The sequence below is a fragment of the Triticum aestivum genome, chromosome 5D (assembly GCF_018294505.1).
Source record: "Triticum aestivum cultivar Chinese Spring chromosome 5D, IWGSC CS RefSeq v2.1, whole genome shotgun sequence".
Taxonomy (NCBI): Eukaryota; Viridiplantae; Streptophyta; class Magnoliopsida; order Poales; family Poaceae; genus Triticum; species Triticum aestivum.
This window is the reverse complement of record NC_057808.1, coordinates 545,365,081-545,383,380: the sequence shown is the minus strand read 5'-3', so window position 1 is coordinate 545,383,380 and position 18,300 is coordinate 545,365,081. Positions and strand designations below refer to the sequence as shown.

The window sequence follows — 18,300 nt, the reverse complement described above, 5'->3', positions numbered from 1 at the left end:
GCTGTTTGCATACATGTAACATGGGTGATTGGCATCCAATCATGCCAGCAGCATCAGCAGCCCTGCTAGTTTTCATAGTATGCATCTCCCTTCCAGCAATGGCAGCAGCGGCCGGAGTCTCATCCGACCGCTCCATGTCTTTGCCAGGCTGCCCGGACAAGTGCGGCGACGTGCTCATCCCGTACCCCTTCGGCATTGGGGAAGACTGCGCCGCAGCCAGCCGGAACAGCTACTTCAACCTCATCTGCAACAGCACGATCGATCCACCACGGCCAATGGCTGGTCCTCCAGAAGCAGTAGCTGAGGTCGCTGACATCTCACTGGAGCATGGCGAGATGCGTGTGCTCAGCCCTGTCAGCCACATCTGCTTCAAGTCAAACACCACATTCACCAAGTTCACCGGAGGGTACCGGCTGCAGGACTCGCCCTTCCTACCCTCTCCATCGCGCAACCACTTCACAGTCATTGGCTGTAACACCATGGGGCTCATCGGCGGTCAGAAGGGCACCGCGAACCAGTACGTAGCTGGCTGCTACTCCTACTGTGATGGTGTCAACAATACGTCGGATGGCGCACCATGTGCTGGGATGGGCTGCTGTGAGTCTGCCATCCCAGCCAACCTCACCACCTTCGAGATCATCTTTGCAACGAACCAGAGCCAGGTATGGGGCTTCAACCCATGCTTCTACGCCATGATAGCCGAGGTTGGGTGGTACAATTTCAGGCAGCAGGACCTCGTCGGCAACCTTGGGTTTATCAAAGATCGAGCCGGGAGGGGTGCTCCATCCATCGCTGACTGGGCCATTAGGAATGGCTTGTGTCCAGAGGAGGGGAAAAACGCACCTAATGACTATGCCTGCATCAGTGCAAACAGTTACTGCATGGCCATGAACAATGGTCCAGGGTACCTATGCCAGTGCTCCAAAGGATATGAGGGAAATCCTTATCTTCTGAACGGCTGTCAAGGTTAGATATTTATTCTAATATAACTTGTGTAGATTTCCAAGGATATTACTCTAAAAACTGATGGAACTCTAAACCATAAAGTGTTAGTTAGACCAAATACACTTCCACGAAACATCTGTAAGGAAATTCACCAGCAGGTGAGTTCCTAATTTCACCTTGTGTGACCGCCTGGCAATACTCATATAATTGTATCTAGTTCAGCACACATCAGCATAGTAATGACAAAAAAAAAACGTCAGTTTTTCTGTAATATGAAGTTGAAACAAATTTACAGAAAGACAAGCTACATCATTACAAAGTGAATTCCCCTACTTGGCTTTATTAATTTTTATCCATATTTAATGAAAGTAAAAAGAATTTGTGTTTAATTTGATGCTTCTAAGTGCTTTCGTTAATATTTTCAGACACAGATGAGTGTGCGTTGCGTAAGCAGGACCATAAGTATGAAGATTTGTATCCATGCAGAAAAGGGATCTGCCACAACACACCGGGAAGCTACCTATGCAAATGCAAGACAGGAAAAAGATCTGATGGTACAAATTTTGGATACCAATCTCTGCATTCTCCAGCTCAAATATTGGTTATCGGTAAGCAACGTTCATGTAAACAGTTTATCTCTATCCATTCCTCCATCAACATCAAGATTTATACTGCCATAACAAACATCAAGCAATAGAAACAAAACACTACTTACAAGTTGCAACCAAGAGGAAAATAGCGAAGTCCAAATTCTAAAAACAGGAATTTACTAGCATCAGTTTCTCCAAAATATATTTTTGCAGGCCTAAGTGTTTGTGTTTCTGCAACTGTGGCGATGGCGTTAACATGCATGTTGCTCATGCAATTTCAACGAAAAAGGCACAAGAGGGAGAAAGATGAGTACTTCAAACAAAATGGAGGTCTCAAGTTATATGATGAGATGAGATCAAGGCAAGTCGACACAATCCGCATACTTACAGAGAAAGAGATAAAGAGAGCCACTGACAACTACAATGAAGATCGAGTTATTGGATGCGGTGGTCATGGTATGGTCTACAGAGGAACTTTGGATGATGAAAAAGAGGTTGCCATAAAGAAGTCCAAAGCAGTCAACGATGATTGCAGAGAAGAATTTGTCAATGAGATTATAATTTTGTCACAAATCAATCACCGAAACATTGTGAGGCTACTCGGCTGTTGTCTAGATGTAAATGTCCCAATGTTGGTCTACGAGTTTGTCTCCCATGGTACTCTATCTGAGTTCCTTCACGGTGCTGATCCTAGATCGCCAATCCCATTTGATCTTCGCCTGAAGATTGCTACACAGTCAGCAGAAGCTCTAGCTTACTTACATTCGTCGACATCTCGCACAATCCTACATGGGGATGTCAAGTCTGCCAACATTCTCTTGGATGATCAGACCAACGCAAAGGTTGCTGATTTCGGAGCATCAGCACTTAAGTCCATGGATGAAAGTGAGTTCATCATGTTTGTTCATGGAACCCTTGGCTACCTTGACCCTGAGAGCTTTATCAGCCGCCGCCTCACCGACAAAAGTGATGTATACAGTTTTGGGGTGGTTCTTCTGGAGCTGATGACACGAAAGAGGGCTATATATACTGACAGCTTCAATGGAAAGGAATCATTGTCCTATACTTTTCCTTTGATGTTTCATCAGAAGACGCACCACGTTATGCTGGACTCTGAAATTACAGATGATGCAGGGTTGGTTGTCCTTGAGAACATGGCTGAACTTGCAGTCCGTTGCCTTAGCCAGAGAAGAAATGACAGGCCAACGATGAAGGAAGTTGCAGAGAGACTGGAGATGATGAGGAGACTTCATTTGCACGCAACCAATGGTCATGGAAACAACATCTATGCACATAACTATGGAGGCTCATCTTCGGTTGTTGTCCCTTTCGACGAGGCAACACGCGGGACCATCGACATGTCCGAACTAGTTGAAGATCTTGCGAGGTGATGTTTGCAATCTTGTATGCACAGTTAGTTCTTTGGTTTGTGTTATGCAAAACTAAACCCAGCCACCGTTGTAATAATAAGTTAACTCGTTCATGGAGCAAAGCAATTATCCTAACATTTGATTATTCATGCCGGAGAAATCGCCAAACTTGGCATTTGTAGGTATGGAACATGCACATAATGTGTGTATACTGTATAGTTTGACCATGGCCATAATGTGTGTATACTGTATAGCTTGTTGGCTGTTGCCAACTTGCCATCTGAATTGTCCCCATTCTTAACGCCATGGGCAGGTCCCCACTCCTATGTCCGCTGACAAGGCCGCTGCACGGGTAAGACGGGGGAGGCAAAGATGGTGGCATGAAGGAAACACTCGGTGACAGATAGGATGGGGGACGCTTCCTTCCTCTGTAGCAGATCAATTCTCAACCATTTAACTCCCTCTATTTTTTTCTCAAAAAAAAAAGAAAAGAAGTTCCATTGCCCTAGTCTTTGCATCCAATTGTTATACCATAGGACGATCTGGTTTATTGGGTTACTGAATATTAGTTTGATGAAAACCAGAAGGGGATGCAAAACTAGGAAAAAAGATGGAGGGTGGAAGGTTGGACGAATGGATGGTGGGGAGAAAACCATAGTTTAAAAAAACAGACCGGTGCGCCGGTTAGACCGGAAAAAACTAGAGCAAGCGGCCTCGGCGGTTTTTATAATCTAATTAGACCGCTCCGTAATTGGATTGTAGAAAACTGGTTCAATCGGCTGGTTTTTATATGAACCAGGGTTGAAAAACCCGGAGTAGCTAAACCGAGCAATGATGCTAGCTAAGTCGAGTGTGAAAAATCAATTGAATTGAGTGGGATTTGAACTCAGGTCAAGTTGTGACGGATCAAATGAGTTAAACTTGGACCAATAACCACTAAATCCCACCCGAGTTGTTGTACTAAAGGAAGGAAATAATCTTTTTGACCTTCCCTACTACAAAAATGTATTATATTTTGCACCTAGGGAACCAATAATCGAACTGGCGAACCAATAGTCTGACCAGTAAAAACCTGAACCGTCAGGCTCACCGGTTCGATTCTTGAAACTATGGAGAAAAGTGAGTGAAAGATGGAACCTTAGGTTCTTTTTAAGTAACAGAGATATAAATAGAGAGTAGAGAAATCACGTGTATAAGTTGCACCGTAGGCCCCGATGTACCTAGTAACAACATGTCCTCCAACAGCATCAGTCTTCATCAATGCTATGTCTCGCTCACTGCAAGACAAAAGAAAGTGTATATCTTGGTGAGATGGCCCAATAGCACAGTTGTAGGAAGTTTCTATGGATCAGTACAGCGAAATCACTAGTTGAGGAGTACTCGTTGCAAAGATCACTCCAACTCCCCTGGTTGCGACAAGTGACGCACATGCAGCGCGTCACTTGTCGCAACCTGGGAGTTTTTCCTTTTTTTCGTAGATTTGTTTATTCAAAACGTTTTATCTCTCAAACTGTGCGTCCAAATCTTGAACCGCCTTCATCGTTGGATTTCTCGCGTCGAGATCTTCTAAACTAGATCCCATGTTGATAGGTTTTGACGAACTCTTTTTTCACGAAAAAAACCGGACGAAAAAACCGAACCGAGAGCATGGGTTTTTTCCCTTTCCGAAAGAGGCACGCCCGTGCCTCTCACGAAATCACAACCGTGCCTCTCGTGAAAGCAAAACCGTGACCCTCGCGGAAGGAAAAAAAATAAAAAACACTTTTTTTACCGTTTCCAAGGAGGCACGGCCGTGACTCTCGCGAAAGCACAACCGTGCCTCTCGCGGAAGCAAAACCGTGACTCTCGCGAAAGGAAAAAAACAGAAAACATGTTTTTTTCCTTTTCGAGATGCATGGCCGTGACTCTCGCGGAAGCACAACTGTGCCTCTCGCGGAAGCAAAACCGTGACTCTCACAAAAGAAAAAAAAACAGAAAACACGTTGTTTTCCGTTTCCGAGAGGCACGGCCGTGACTCTCGCTAAAGCACAACTGTGCCTCTCGCGGAAGCAAAACCGTGACTCTCGCGAAAGGAAAAAAACAGAAAACGCGTTTTTTTTTCGTTTCCGAGGGGCACGGCCGTGACTCTCGCAAAAGCAAAACCGTGCCTCTCACGAAAGCAAAACCGTGACTCTCGCGAAAGAAAAAAAAACGTGTTTTTTCGCGCAAATTTTTTTCCATATTTTTTTGATCGAAAAGCTAAGGAAGACCGGTGGAAAACCAAAACGTCGAAAAAACCCGGAAAAAACCGTTTAAAAAGCCGAAAACGCGTGCGGAAAAATAAAAAAAAAAATCCGGAGGGAGCGCCCAGAGCACGACGCGTTGCAAATGGCCTAGAGCGCGTCAAGTGGCGCTGATCGTTGCGAGGCTCCCGAAGGAGCGCTCGTTAACTAGTTGCTCTCCTAGTACCGGGGTAAGAACCTTTCCCTTTTTTCTTGTTTTTTCCATGTGTTTTCTCTATCGGTTTCCTTTTTTTTCTCCTTTTCAATTTGTTCCATTTTCTATATATATGTCAACTTTTTAAAAATACATATTGCAGATTTTACGTATATATGTTGAACATTTTTCACGTACATGATTGAACATTTTACAAATACACATTGAACATTTATACTAATCCATGTTGAACATTGCAAAATTCATATTGAAAAAAAAATAGTGAACATTTGAAAACACATGTTTGAACATTGTTCAGAAATACCATGAATATTTTTTTAAATGCAAATATTTCTTTATGTGTTAGAAATTTTTTAAGTAGCGTGAACATTTTTTAAAGATATTTATGAACATTTTCTAAGGTTGCACGAACAATTTTTTATGTTTCATGATCATTTTCTTAATGCATGATGAAAGTTTTAAAAAATATTGTGAAGTAATTTTTGAAGAATTATATATTTAGAACATCTCGAAATATAAACAAAAAGTAAGAAAAAAACAGTGCCAAAGGTTTTTCTAGGGGTAAAATAGTGCTAAAGGTTATAGAGGAAAATCAATGCTATGTCTTTGCGCTACACTTTTTTGTTTTCAAAAAGACCAACAGTGTCACGGGCTGGCCCACTAAAGGAGCGCTGTAGGCGAGCATTCACTCCTCCTCGCAGCAAGCGAGCTATAGACCTCAGACTTCCTTTTTTCTCAAGAAGGATCTAGATCTATTATCAAAGTTCATCGAAAATAGAAAGCACCTCAAACAGAACAGAAATTACACCAAGATTTCGAGACCACAAAAAGACCACTAAAGCTGCCAGAACGAGCCGCCGACGTGCTGCTGTGGCCGCTCCCTCCCTCGGTCTTGGACCAGCACCATCAGGCCATGGCAATGTCAGCTTGTTGATGTTCATCCGTCGCCAGCTTGCTCCTGGCCTCGCGAGATCCTGGGACTGCAGCGTCGTCGCAGCATTCAGTTAAACAAACCAGATCTGGTCTGGTCTGGTGCCCCGTCCCCATGCTGCACGCCCCATCACCGGGCAGCCAAGAGCACAACAGCTCTAGATAACACCTCCCACCTGCAAGAACTGAACATCTGCATCAAACCTGCAACAACAGCTCTAGACAGCATTCAGTTAACTGAACAGCTCTTTCCCACAGCCTGAAAAGATCACCTCAGATTTGGTACCTCTGAGTGAATAAGAACCATACTGTACTACTGCCTCCGTCCCATAGTATAAGAACGTTTTTTTTACACTAGTATAGTGTTAAAAACGTTCTTATATTTTGGGACAGAGGGAGTATTTATTACGATGTTCCAACGAGAAGACGAGGGGCACAGAGAGAAAAAAGTTAAAACAATCAGTTCCATCTTGATGCACCATGAAACCATCCATCCATTCATTCATTCATAATATTCGTAGATTGTTTTGCCGGGCACAACAAGGCCAGCAAGGTTACTTAGATCTATAACTGCTACTACAAAAGCAACTCCTACTTCAACTAGCAAACAACAGCAAACTGCTACTGTCAGGAACGATCTACTTAGAGTACATGAGCAACCCAACCCAAGCGCCTGGCAAGCCCCAACAAAAATTATCTCCTCCAAATGCCTCGACCACACAATAGCCATTGCAACCAATCAATAATAATCAATCATCAGGAACTATACATACTATGCAACAACTGGATTTCCTAGGCGGAGCTCGAGGACCGGCCCCAGAAGGCGCAGCCTGCGGAGGTGTCAGCACTGCTCCGTGCTGCACCGCTGCTCTCGTCTCCTCATGCTCTTCAATAGTCAATACAATGAGTGTTGTCATGCTCCAGCTGACCAGCCTCTGAGAATGCAAGCCAGCACATTGTCGAATCAAGAAAATTCACCACTAACTCCTGGTTTTCTCATGCTTCTCAATACATGAATGATGATATGATCCAGCTGACCTAAATAAAAGTCCCCATCCAGCACAAGAGCGTATGTGTATGCTAAATAATTGTTTTTCTCTAATACATAAAGGTTGGAATCGTGGTGTTCTCACCTTGTTGATTTTTTTTAATGTGTAGGCTTCAACCAGCCAATCTACGATGATTCATCCTCCTTCACGTTACCACCAACACCAAACCATCTGATTTCCTGGAAACCATAGAAGATCTCAGAGGAGGGGTGTGAAACCATTGACAAAAGCAGCAATTCGAAATGAAGGCAAGCACACAATCACGGTCAAAGTCTCCCCTGCGTGTTAACGTACACTCTGATACAGTGATACCACTTGTGCTAGTTGACTGACACTGCTGGAGACTCTCTCAGATGAATCACATGGCAACTTGCAAATTTTCTTTTCTAGAGACAAGCATATACTCCCTCCGTTCCTAAATATAAGTCTTTGTAGAGATTCCACTAAATGGACTATATACGGAGCAAAATGAATGAATCTACACTCAAAATGCATCTATATACATCCGTATGTGGTTCATAGTTGAAGCTCTACAAAGACATATATTTAGGAACGGAGGGAGTATACCACATACTGATTTAACTGGGTTGTTGGCATCCAGTCATGCCAGGAGCATCAGCAGCCCTGCTAGTTTCCATAGTATGCATCTCCTTTCCAGCAATGGCAGCAGAGGCCGGAGCCTCATCCGACCGCTCCATGCCGTTGCCAGGCTGCCCTGACAAGTGCGGAGCAGTGCCCATCCCATACCCCTTCGGCATTGGGGAAGACTGCACTGCGAGCAGCCAGAACAGCTACTTCAACCTCACCTGCAACGGCACAATCGATTCACCACGCCCAATGGTTGGTGAGAAATTGGTTATTGGTAAGCCTCGTTTATATAAGCAGTGTATCTATGTTCATGCTTTCATCTACAAAACGTGTGCTTCCATAGCAAAAATCATGTAATAGAAACAAAATTATTGAACTCTGAACACTGCTTACCAGTTGCAACCAAAAGGAAAATAGCAAAGTCCAAATTCTAATAGAAATTTACAGGCATCTGTTCCTCACAAATATATTATTGCAGGCCTCAGTGTTTGTGTTTCTGCAACTGCAGTGATGGCCTTCACATGCATGTTGCTCATGCAATTTCAAAGAAGGCACAAGAGGGAGAAAGATGAGTATTTCAAACAACATGGAGGTCTCAAGTTATATGATGAGATGAGATCAAGGCGTGTCGACACAATCCGCATACTTACAGAGAAAGAGATAAAGAGAGCCACTGACAACTACAAGGAAAATCGAGTTATTGGATGTGGTGGTCATGGTATGGCTAGAGGAACTTCCATTTAGTTATTTCTGGTGACAAACCTACTCCATATTGATTTAACCCTGTCCAGCTAATATAATGTGCAGTTTGCATACATGTAACATGGCTAACTGGCATCCAACTATGGCAGGAGCATCGACAGTCATGGTAATCTTCATAGCAAGCATCTTCTTCCCAGCAGTGGGAACACTTGCCCGAGCCTCTTCTGGACACTCCATGTCGTCACCAGCTTGCCCTGACAAGTGTGGCGACGTATCCATCCCATACCCCTTTGGGATTGGCGCGCACTGCGCTGCGATCAGCCTCAACAGCTACTTCAACCTCGACTGCGACAGCACGGTCGATCCACCAAGGCCAACTGTTGGTGATCCGAATGTAGCAGCTGAGATCACCGACATCTCACTGAAGAATGGCGAGATGCACCTATACAGCCCCGTCAATCACATCTGCTTCACGTCGAACACCACATTCACCAAGTTCACCACAGGGTACGATCTGAAGCACACGCCCTTCCTCCCGTCACCGCCACGCAACCGTTTCACAGTCATTGGCTGCAACACCCTTGGGCTCATCACCGGCTACAAAGAAACCGTGGGCCAGTATGTGACTGGTTGCTACTCGAACTGCGAGGGCATCAACAACACGTCTGAGGACGCGCCATGCAATGGGATGGGCTGCTGTGAGGTTGCCATCCCCACCAACCTCACCTCCTTGGAGATCAAATTTGAGATGACACAGAGCAGGGTATGGAGCTTCAACCCATGCTTGTACGCCATGGTGGCTGAGGTCGGGTGGTACACCTTCGGGCAGCAGGACCTTGCCGGCACACTTGGGTTCATCGATGGTCGAGCTAACAGAGGTGCTGCCGTTGTTGTCGACTGGGCCATTAGGAATGGCTCATGCCCGGAGAAGGGGAAAGACACACCTACTGACTATGGTTGCATCAGTACAAACAGCTATTGCATGGCCGCGAACAACGGTCCAGGATACTTATGCCAGTGCTCCGGAGGATATGAGGGCAATCCTTATCTTCTGAATGGCTGTCAAGGTTAAGTATTTACTTTAATTTAACTTCTCTAGATTTCTATGGATATTACACTGAAAACAGATGGAACTATAAACAATATGCAGTGTTAGTTAAACCCAGATACACTTTCACAAAACATCTATATGAAGACTTTCCAATATGTGGGTTGCGATTTTACCTCATGTAGCTTTGATTTCCACCACACCATCACAGAGAACTGGCAAGCAAAAAAAATCTGATGTAAGTTGCTAATGCACGGTGTAATATTAATTTCGAAGATGTTATGTGAAGCATAGTTACAGCATTGCATATTGAATTGAAAACATGGATTCATTACTTCCTTAATCTTTCTTTAGCCAACATGCAATAGTGAAAGCATAGTGAATTCATGTTTCAGATTTACTCTTCTGAGTAGATGTTTCCAATGTTATCTTCAGACATAGACGAGTGCACATTGCGTAAGCAGGACCCCAAGTATGAAGATTTGTATCCATGCAGACAAGGGGTCTGTAGCAACACACCCGGGAACTACTCTTGCATATGCAAGAGAGGAACACGACCTGATGGTACAAAATTTGGATGCCGATCTCTGTTGTCTTCAGATCAAAAATTGGTCATTGGTACGCATCATTTATTCAAACAGTGAATCCCTTTTCATACGTTTATTTACAGTAACATATGCATTGTAATAACTAACATTCATGTAACAATAAAAAAATACTTGTAAAACCAAAAGAAAATAGTGAGCTCAAAATTTGCTATAGAAATATATTAGTGTTAGTTTCTGAAAAATATACATTTGCAGGGCTCAGTATTTCTGCAACTTCGGTGATGGCCTTAGCATGCTTGCTACTCATGCAATTTCAAATAAGAAGGCACAAGAGGGAGAAAGATGAGTATTTCAGACAAAATGGAGGTCTCAAGTTATACGATGAGATGAGGTCAAAGCAGGTTGACACAATCCGCATACTTACGGAGAAAGAGATAACGAGAGCCACTGACAACTACAATGAAGATCGAGTTATTGGATGTCGTGGTCATGGTATGGTCTACAGAGGAACTTTGGATGATCAAAAAGAGGTCGCCATAAAGAAGTCCAAAGCAATCAATGCTGATTGGAGAGAAGAATTTGTCAATGAGATTATAATCTTGTCACAGATCAATCACAGAAACATTGTGAGGTTACTAGGCTGTTGTCTGGACAAAGATGTCCCAATGTTGGTCTATGAGTTTGTCTCCCATGGTACTCTATCCCAGTTCCTTCACGGTGCTGATCGTAGATTGCCAATTCCCCTTGCTATTCGCCTGAAGATTGCTACACAGTCAGCAGAAGCTCTAGCTTACTTACATTCATCCACATCTCGCACAATCCTACATGGCGATGTCAAGTCTGCCAACATTCTCTTGGATGACAAGCTCAATGCAAAGGTTGCTGATTTCGGAGCATCAGCACTTAAGTCCATGGATGAAAGTGAGTTCATCATGTTTGTCCATGGAACACTGGGATACCTTGACCCTGAGAGCTTTATCAGCCATCTTCTCACTGAGAAAAGCGATGTATACAGTTTCGGGGTTGTTCTTCTCGAGCTAATGACACGAAAGAGAGCTATATATACCAACAACTTTAATGGAAAGCACTCACTGTCATATAGCTTTCCCTTGATGTTTCATCGGAAGACGCACCACGTTATGCTGGACTCTGAAATTACAGATGACGCGGGTATGGTGGTCCTTGAGAACATGTGTGAACTCGCAGTTCACTGCCTTAGCCAGAGGGGAGATGACAGGCCAACAATGAAGGAAGTTGCAGAGAGGCTAGATATGATGAGGAGACTCTATTCGCACGCCACCAGTGCTTGTGAACATAACTGCTTTGCACGTAGTTATGGAGCATCACCTTCAGTGGCTGTCCCTTTGAACGAGACAACACGTGGGACTATCGATATGTCTGAGCTGGTTGAAGATCTTGCAAGATGATGTTTGTATTTGATGCACAGTCAATTCTTTTGTTTGGGATATGCAACACTAAATAATTAACCCGCACATTGTCGTAATAAGTTGGCCAGTTACGGAGCAATAATCCTATCATTTGATTTGACATGCTGGAGAAATCGCCACATACGCCATTGTTTCTTTGGTAGAACACTTACACCATTGTAGTAAATTTGTGAGAAACGAGCTTTGGGATGTGTATGGTCCAATTAAGAAGCCTTTGACTGTCGTTATTTTGCTCCAAGTGTCATCTTCTGATGGCTCAAACTAACTTCAAGTAGCATTTCTATAATAATAAAATAGTTCAGCTGGCATCGTCTGCCAGTTTATGCTTATCTTTTGTAGATAGCAATAAAATGAATACTCCCTCCGTCCGGAAATACTTGTCGAACAAATGGATGTATCTAGATGTATTTTAGTTCTAGAATACATCTATTTTTATCCATTTCCGCGACAAGTAATTCTAGACGGAGGGAGTACTTGGTAAATGAAAACTTCAGCTGGCAAACAACCAATGGTCCTGAAGACAACAGCTATGCACATGATTAACAATGGAGGATCATCTTCAGTTGTTGTCTTGCTCGACAAGGGAACACATGGGACCAGCGACATGTCCGAACTGATTGGTGATCTTCCAAGGTGATGTTTGTAATCTTGTATGCCCAGTTAGTTCTTTGGTTTGTGGTATAGAAAACTAAACCCAGCCATTGTTATGATTGTGAATTCCAATAAGGTAACCCTGCTCCTGTTTTGGCCATTCAGCTTGAACTCTGAACTCTGAAGATAAGTGTTCACAGTCCGAACTCTGAAGATATATTCAGCTATGCAACACACACAATACTGAATTAGTGGTTCCACTACTGAATCGAAATTTACCTGTGCTGGGTTTGGAGTGGATCCCCTTCTCTTCGCGCGGCTCCAAGGTCCAACCGTGGGCCGCCGAGCAGGCTCGCCGCCGTCGCGACGTACCGACCCAAACTCACCAGCACCGGCCGCCGCGCGGCACGAACCCCTCCTTCTTGGTCAAGGCCGCCGTGATTCGCGCGACGTAGCCTTCGCGCCGGAATCGGGCAGCGGCGTCCCGGAGTCGCCGCGTGGCCCCAGCCGCTGCTTCTGACGCCGGAATCCCGTCGAGTCCGCGTCTTGGTTCGCGCGACGGAGCCTTGTCGCCGGAAGCCCGCGCTGCTCCTCCTGCCGCAGCAATGCGGCCGATCGCTGAAACCTCCCGCGGTCGCTGCGCAGCTGCGTGCTTCCCCGCCGCCGTCCTCCTCCGTCCGGCCGGCACCTCGGCGGTCGGCACAGCGGCGGGATGGAAGGCCGCGCTGACTGGAATGGGGGATGCTGCAACCGTATTCTTGCCTCCAAAGCGTATTTTACTTTACCGCTTTCGTTACACCTTTGGAGAAATCAGCCGGGCTGATAGCCAGCCGTCCGATTGGTCATAATCTAGATGCAAACATAGTCATCTTGATTTTTCAGTCAACGTACAAACGCTGCTTCGTTCTCCCCACGTACGTCGCCGCAACGCACAACATCAAGCCGCATCGTCGGGCCTCCCTTGAAGCGTAACGACACTCCTTGCAGCAACGACCGGAGCGCCGTCGGCCAGTTGCAGCACCGGCACCCTTCGTAGCAGGCACCAAAAAAACCGCGTGTTGCATTGCCACGTTGCGCACCTCGCCGGGGGAGCGCCAGCGGCGATCACAATTGCAGCATCGTGTCAAGCCCGGTGACGCAGCGCACGACGGCCCCCGGCGGATGCTGCGACACAGCGCGCGACCACGTTGGTGGTTGCTGCGATGCAGCGCGCAACAATGACACCACGTGACGATGCCGATGGATGCAGTTGCGACAGCACGAGGCGGCGCCGATGGATGCTTCGATGCAGCGCGCAGCAACGACAGCACGCGACAGCGCTGACGGATGCTACTACGTGTTGCTTGCCCGGTGCTGCAAAGCGGATATGGGGTCTTGCTGTGTTTGTCGACAACGCTGGCGCATTCGGGGAACGGTTGCTGTGAGCCTCCCGAGGCTCTCGCCAAACTTGGAGGAGAAAGGGTCGGGATGGTACCAGGGAGGGAACGTATTCGGAGGCTCGTGCCACGTCTCGATTATGACAACGAATTAGACCGGGGATGGTATCCGGGAGGGAACGTATTCGGAGGCTACTTGACGGTAGGGACATGCAAGCAATTATTATAGGGGCATACTTGCAATAAACAAAGCTGAAGAACCCTACCGCCAAGGACCATGGCGGTAGAGTCTTTTCCACACCAAACGGGTGTGACGACGCACGTAAGTCCTACCGCCAGAGACCTATGCGGTAGGTTGTGCTATCCTACCGCCGAGGCCAATGCCGGTAGAAAAAGAGTCAGATCCTAAAATTTTACAGACCGGGGTTAGATTTATCTGAACTTTTCAAAAAGGGTCAAAACAGCAAAATCGGCCCCCAACGTCCCCCACATCCTCCTCCTCCTCCTCCTTCTCCTCAACCTCCTCCTCCTACACCTCCAAGTCCTCCTCCAGATCCACCGCGTCCGGAGGTAGCCCCACGGCAATCCGGGCTTCGCGCCTTGCCCGAACCTGCTCAAGGAGCTGCAGCTAGCGCTCCAGCGTTAGATATGGGTAGCTCCTAACCCCGCGTGGGGCATGGCTACTAGTGGTGGCGGAGGGGCGATTGGAAAGTGCGGCGGCGGTGGAGGGGAGTGTTGGGTAACGTAGGAATAATTCAAAATTTTCTACGCATCACCAAGATCAATCTATGGAGTCATCTAGCAACGAGAGAGAGAGGAGTGCATCTACATACCCTTGTAGATCGCGAGCGGAAGCGTTCAAGAGAACGGGGTTGATGGAGTCGTACTCGTCGTGATCCAAATCATCGATGATCCTAGCGCCGAACGGACGGCACCTCCGCGTTCAACACACGTACGGAGCAGCGACGTCTCCTCCTTCTTGATCCAGCAAGGGGGAGGAGAGATTGATGGAGATCCAGCAGCACGACGGCGTGGTGGTGGAAGTAGCGGGATCCCGGCAGGGCTTCGCCAAGCGCAAGCGGGGAGGAAGAGGTGTCACAGGAGGGAGAGGGAGGCGCCAGGGCTTAGATGTTGCTGCCCTCCCTCCCCCCCCCCCCCCCACTATATATAGGGCCAAGGGAGAGGGGGGGCAGCCTTGGCCCTTCCTCCAAGGAAGGGTGCGGCCAGGGAGGAGTCCATCCTCCCCAAGGCAGCTCGGAGGTGCCTTCCCCCTTTAGGACTCTCCCTTTCCCTTATCTCTTGGCGCATGGGCCTCTTGGCGCTGGTGCCCTTGGCCCATATAGGCCAAGGCGCACACCCCTACAGCCCATGTGGCCCCCCGGGGCTGGTGGACCCCCTTGGTGGACCCCTTTCGGCACTCCCGGTACAATACCGATAAAGTTAGGAACTTTTCCGGCGACCAAAATAAGACTTCCCATATATAAATCTTCACCTCCGGACCATTCCGGAACTCCTCGTGACGTCCGGGATCTCATCCGGGACTCCGAACAACTTTCGGGTTACCGCATACTAATATCTCTATAACCCTAGCGTCACCGAACCTTAAGTGTGTAGACCCTACGGGTTCGGGAGACATGCAGACATGACCGAGACGACTCTCCGGTCAATAACCAACAGCGGGATCTGCATACCCATGTTGGCTCCCACATGCTCCTCGATGATCTCATCGGATGAACCACGATGTCAAGGATTCAATCAATCCCGTATACAATTCCCTTTGTCTATCAGTATGTTACTTGCCCGAGATTCGATCATCGGTATCCCGATACCTTGTTCAATCTCGTTGCCGGCAAGTCTCTTTACTCGTTCCGTAACACATCATCCCGTGATCAACTCCTTGGTCACATTGTGCACATTATGATGATGTCCTACCGAGTGGGCCCAGAGATACCTCTCCGTTTACACGGAGTGACAAATCCCAGTCTCGATTCGTGCCAACCCAACAGACACTTTCGGAGATACCTGTAGTGCACCTTTATAGCCACCCAGTTACGTTGTGACGTTTGGTACACCCAAAGCATTTCTACGGTATCCGGGAGTTGCACAATCTCATGGTCTAAGGAAATGACACTTGACATTAGAAAAGCACTTAGCAAACGAACTACACGATCTTGTGCTAGGCTTAGGATTGGGTCTTGTCCATCACATCATTCTCCTAATGATGTGATCCCGTTATCAACGACATCCAATGTCCATGGTCAGGAAACCGTAACCATCTATTGATCAACGAGCTAGTCAACTAGAGGCTTACTAGGGACATGGTGTTGTCTATGTATCCACACATGTATCTGAGTTTCCTATCAATACAATTCTAGCATGGATAATAAACGATTATCATGAACAAGGAAATATAATAATAACCAATTTATTATTGCCTCTAGGGCATGTTTCCAACAGTCTCCCACTTGCACTAGAGTCAATAATCTAGTTCACATCACCATGTGATTAACACTAACAGGTCACATCACCATGTGACCAACATCCAAAGAGTTTACTAGAGTCAACAATCTAGTTCACATCACTATGTGATTAACACTCAATGAGTTCTGGTTTGATCATGTTATGCTTGTGAGAGAGGTTATTAGTCAACGGGTCTGAACCTTTCAGATCCGTGTGTGCTTTACGAATATCTATGTCATCTTGTGGATGCAGCTATCACGCGCTACTTGGAGCCATTTCAAATAACTGCTCTACTATACGAATCCGGTTTACTACTTAGAGTCATCCGGATTAGTGTCAAAGTTCGCATCGACGTAACCCTTTACGACGAACTCCTTTTCACCTCCATAATCGAGAAAATTCCTTAGTCCACTAGATACTAAGGATAAGTTCGACCGCTGTCATGTGATCCATTCCCGGATCACTATTGTACCCCTTGACCAACTCATGGCAAGGCACACTACATGTGCGGTACACAGCATAGCATACTGTAGAGCCTACGTCTAAAGCATAGGGGACGACCTTCGTCCTTTCTCTCTCTTCTGCTGTGGTCAGGTCTTGAGTCTTACTCAATACTCACACCTTGTAACACAGCCAAGAACTCCTTCTTTGCTGATCTATTTTGAACTCTTTCAAAATCATGTCAAGGTGTGCGTTCTTTGAAAGTATCATCAGGCGTCTTGATCTATCTCTATAGATCTTGATGCCCAATATGTAAGCAGCTTTATCCAGGTCTTCCTTTGAAAAACTCCTTTCAAACAACCCTGGATGCTTTCCAGAAATCATTTCTGATCAACAATATGTTAACAACATATACTCATCAAAAATTCTATAGTGCTCCCACTCACTTCTTTGGAAATACAAGTTTCTCACAAACTTTGTATAAACCCAAAATCTTTGATCATCTCATCAAAGCGTACATTCCAACTCCGAGATGCTTACTCCAGTCCTTAGGAGGATTGCTGGAGCTTTGCATACTTGTTAGCATCTTTCAGGATTGACAAAACCTTCTGGTTGTATCACATACAACCTTTCCTCAAGAAAATCGTCGAGGAAACAATGTTTTGACATCCTATCTGCAAGATTTCATAAATAATGCAGTTACTGCTAATATAATTCCAACAGACTCTTTAGCATCGCTACGAGTGAGAAAGTCTCATCGCAGTCAACTCCTTGAACTTGTCGGAAAACATCTTAACGACAAGTCGAGCTTTCTTAATGGTGACACTTACCATCATTGTCTGTCTTCCTTTTAAAATCCATCTGCACCCAATAGCCTTACGACCATCAAGTATTTCTTCCAAAGTCTATGCTTTGCTTTTATACATGGATCCTCTCTCGGATTTCATGGCCTCGAGCCATTCGTCGGAATCCGGGCCCACCATCGCTTCCCCATAGCTCGTAGGTTCATTGTTGTCTAGCAACATGACTTCCAAGACAGGATTACGTACCACTCTGAAGTAGTACGCATCCTTATCGACCAACGAGGTTTGGTAGTGACTTGATCCGAAGTTTCATGATCACTATCATAAGCTTCCACTTCAATTGGTGTAGGTGCCACAGGAACAACTTCCTGTGCCCTGCTACACACTAGTTGAAGTGACGGTTCAATAACCTCATCAAGTCTCCACCATCCTCCCACTCAATTCTTTCGAGAGAAACTTTTCCTCGAGAAAGGACTCGTTTCTAGAAGCAATTACTTTTGCTTCCAGATCTGAAATAGGAGGTATACCCAACTGTTTTGGGTATTCTTATGAAGATGCATTTATCCGCTTTGGGTTCGAGCTTATCAGCCTGAAACTTTTTCACATAAGCATCGCAACCCCAAACTTTTAAGAAACGACAACTTAGGTTTCTCTAAACGGTGTCGTCTCAACGGAATTGCGTGGTGCCCTATTTAAAGTGAATGCGGTTGTCTCTAATGCCTAACCCATAAACGATAGTGTAATTCGATAAGAGACATCATGGTATGCACCATATCCAATAGGGTGCAGTTATGATGTTCGGACACACCATCACACTATGGTGCTCCAAGCGGTATTAGTCGTGAAACAATTTCCACAATTTCTTAATTGTGTGCCAAACTCGTAACTCAGATATCTCTATGATCATATCATAGACATTTTATCCTCTTGTCACGACGATCTTCCACTTCACTCTGAAATTACTTGAACCTTTCA

The 18,300-nt window shown here is 45.8% G+C and overlaps 2 protein-coding genes and 1 long non-coding RNA gene across 5 annotated transcripts; 2 read left to right on the top strand and 1 right to left on the bottom strand.

Annotated features, from left to right (window-relative positions):
* Positions 1–27: 27 nt before the first annotated feature.
* On the top strand, positions 28–2,926 carry LOC123126112 (wall-associated receptor kinase 5). The gene is made up of 3 exons (XM_044546509.1): positions 28–966; positions 1,371–1,553; positions 1,749–2,926. Exons 1-3 carry the CDS (start codon positions 42–44, stop codon positions 2,924–2,926), a joined length of 2,286 nt encoding a protein of 761 aa, XP_044402444.1. The 5' UTR covers positions 28–41.
* Positions 2,927–5,906: 2,980 nt separating this feature from the next.
* LOC123123696 (uncharacterized) lies at positions 5,907–12,980 on the bottom strand. Of its 3 annotated transcripts, none has more exons than XR_006460746.1 (5): positions 12,525–12,980; positions 9,835–9,873; positions 7,888–8,126; positions 7,405–7,499; positions 5,907–6,447 (listed from the first exon to the last, which is right to left on the bottom strand). It is a non-coding gene; the product is annotated as an uncharacterized lncRNA (long non-coding RNA). The 3 variants fall into 3 exon arrangements; XR_006460745.1 differs by having other exon boundaries at positions 7,895–8,126; XR_006460743.1 differs by lacking the exon at positions 5,907–6,447 and having other exon boundaries at positions 6,476–7,499; positions 7,895–8,126.
* LOC123123695 (wall-associated receptor kinase 4-like) lies at positions 7,981–11,764 on the top strand. Its single transcript, XM_044544264.1, has 5 exons — positions 7,981–8,182; positions 8,387–8,626; positions 8,760–9,677; positions 10,094–10,276; positions 10,462–11,764. Exons 1-5 carry the CDS (start codon positions 7,981–7,983, stop codon positions 11,631–11,633), a joined length of 2,715 nt encoding a protein of 904 aa, XP_044400199.1. The 3' UTR covers positions 11,634–11,764.
* Positions 12,981–18,300: the final 5,320 nt, after the last annotated feature.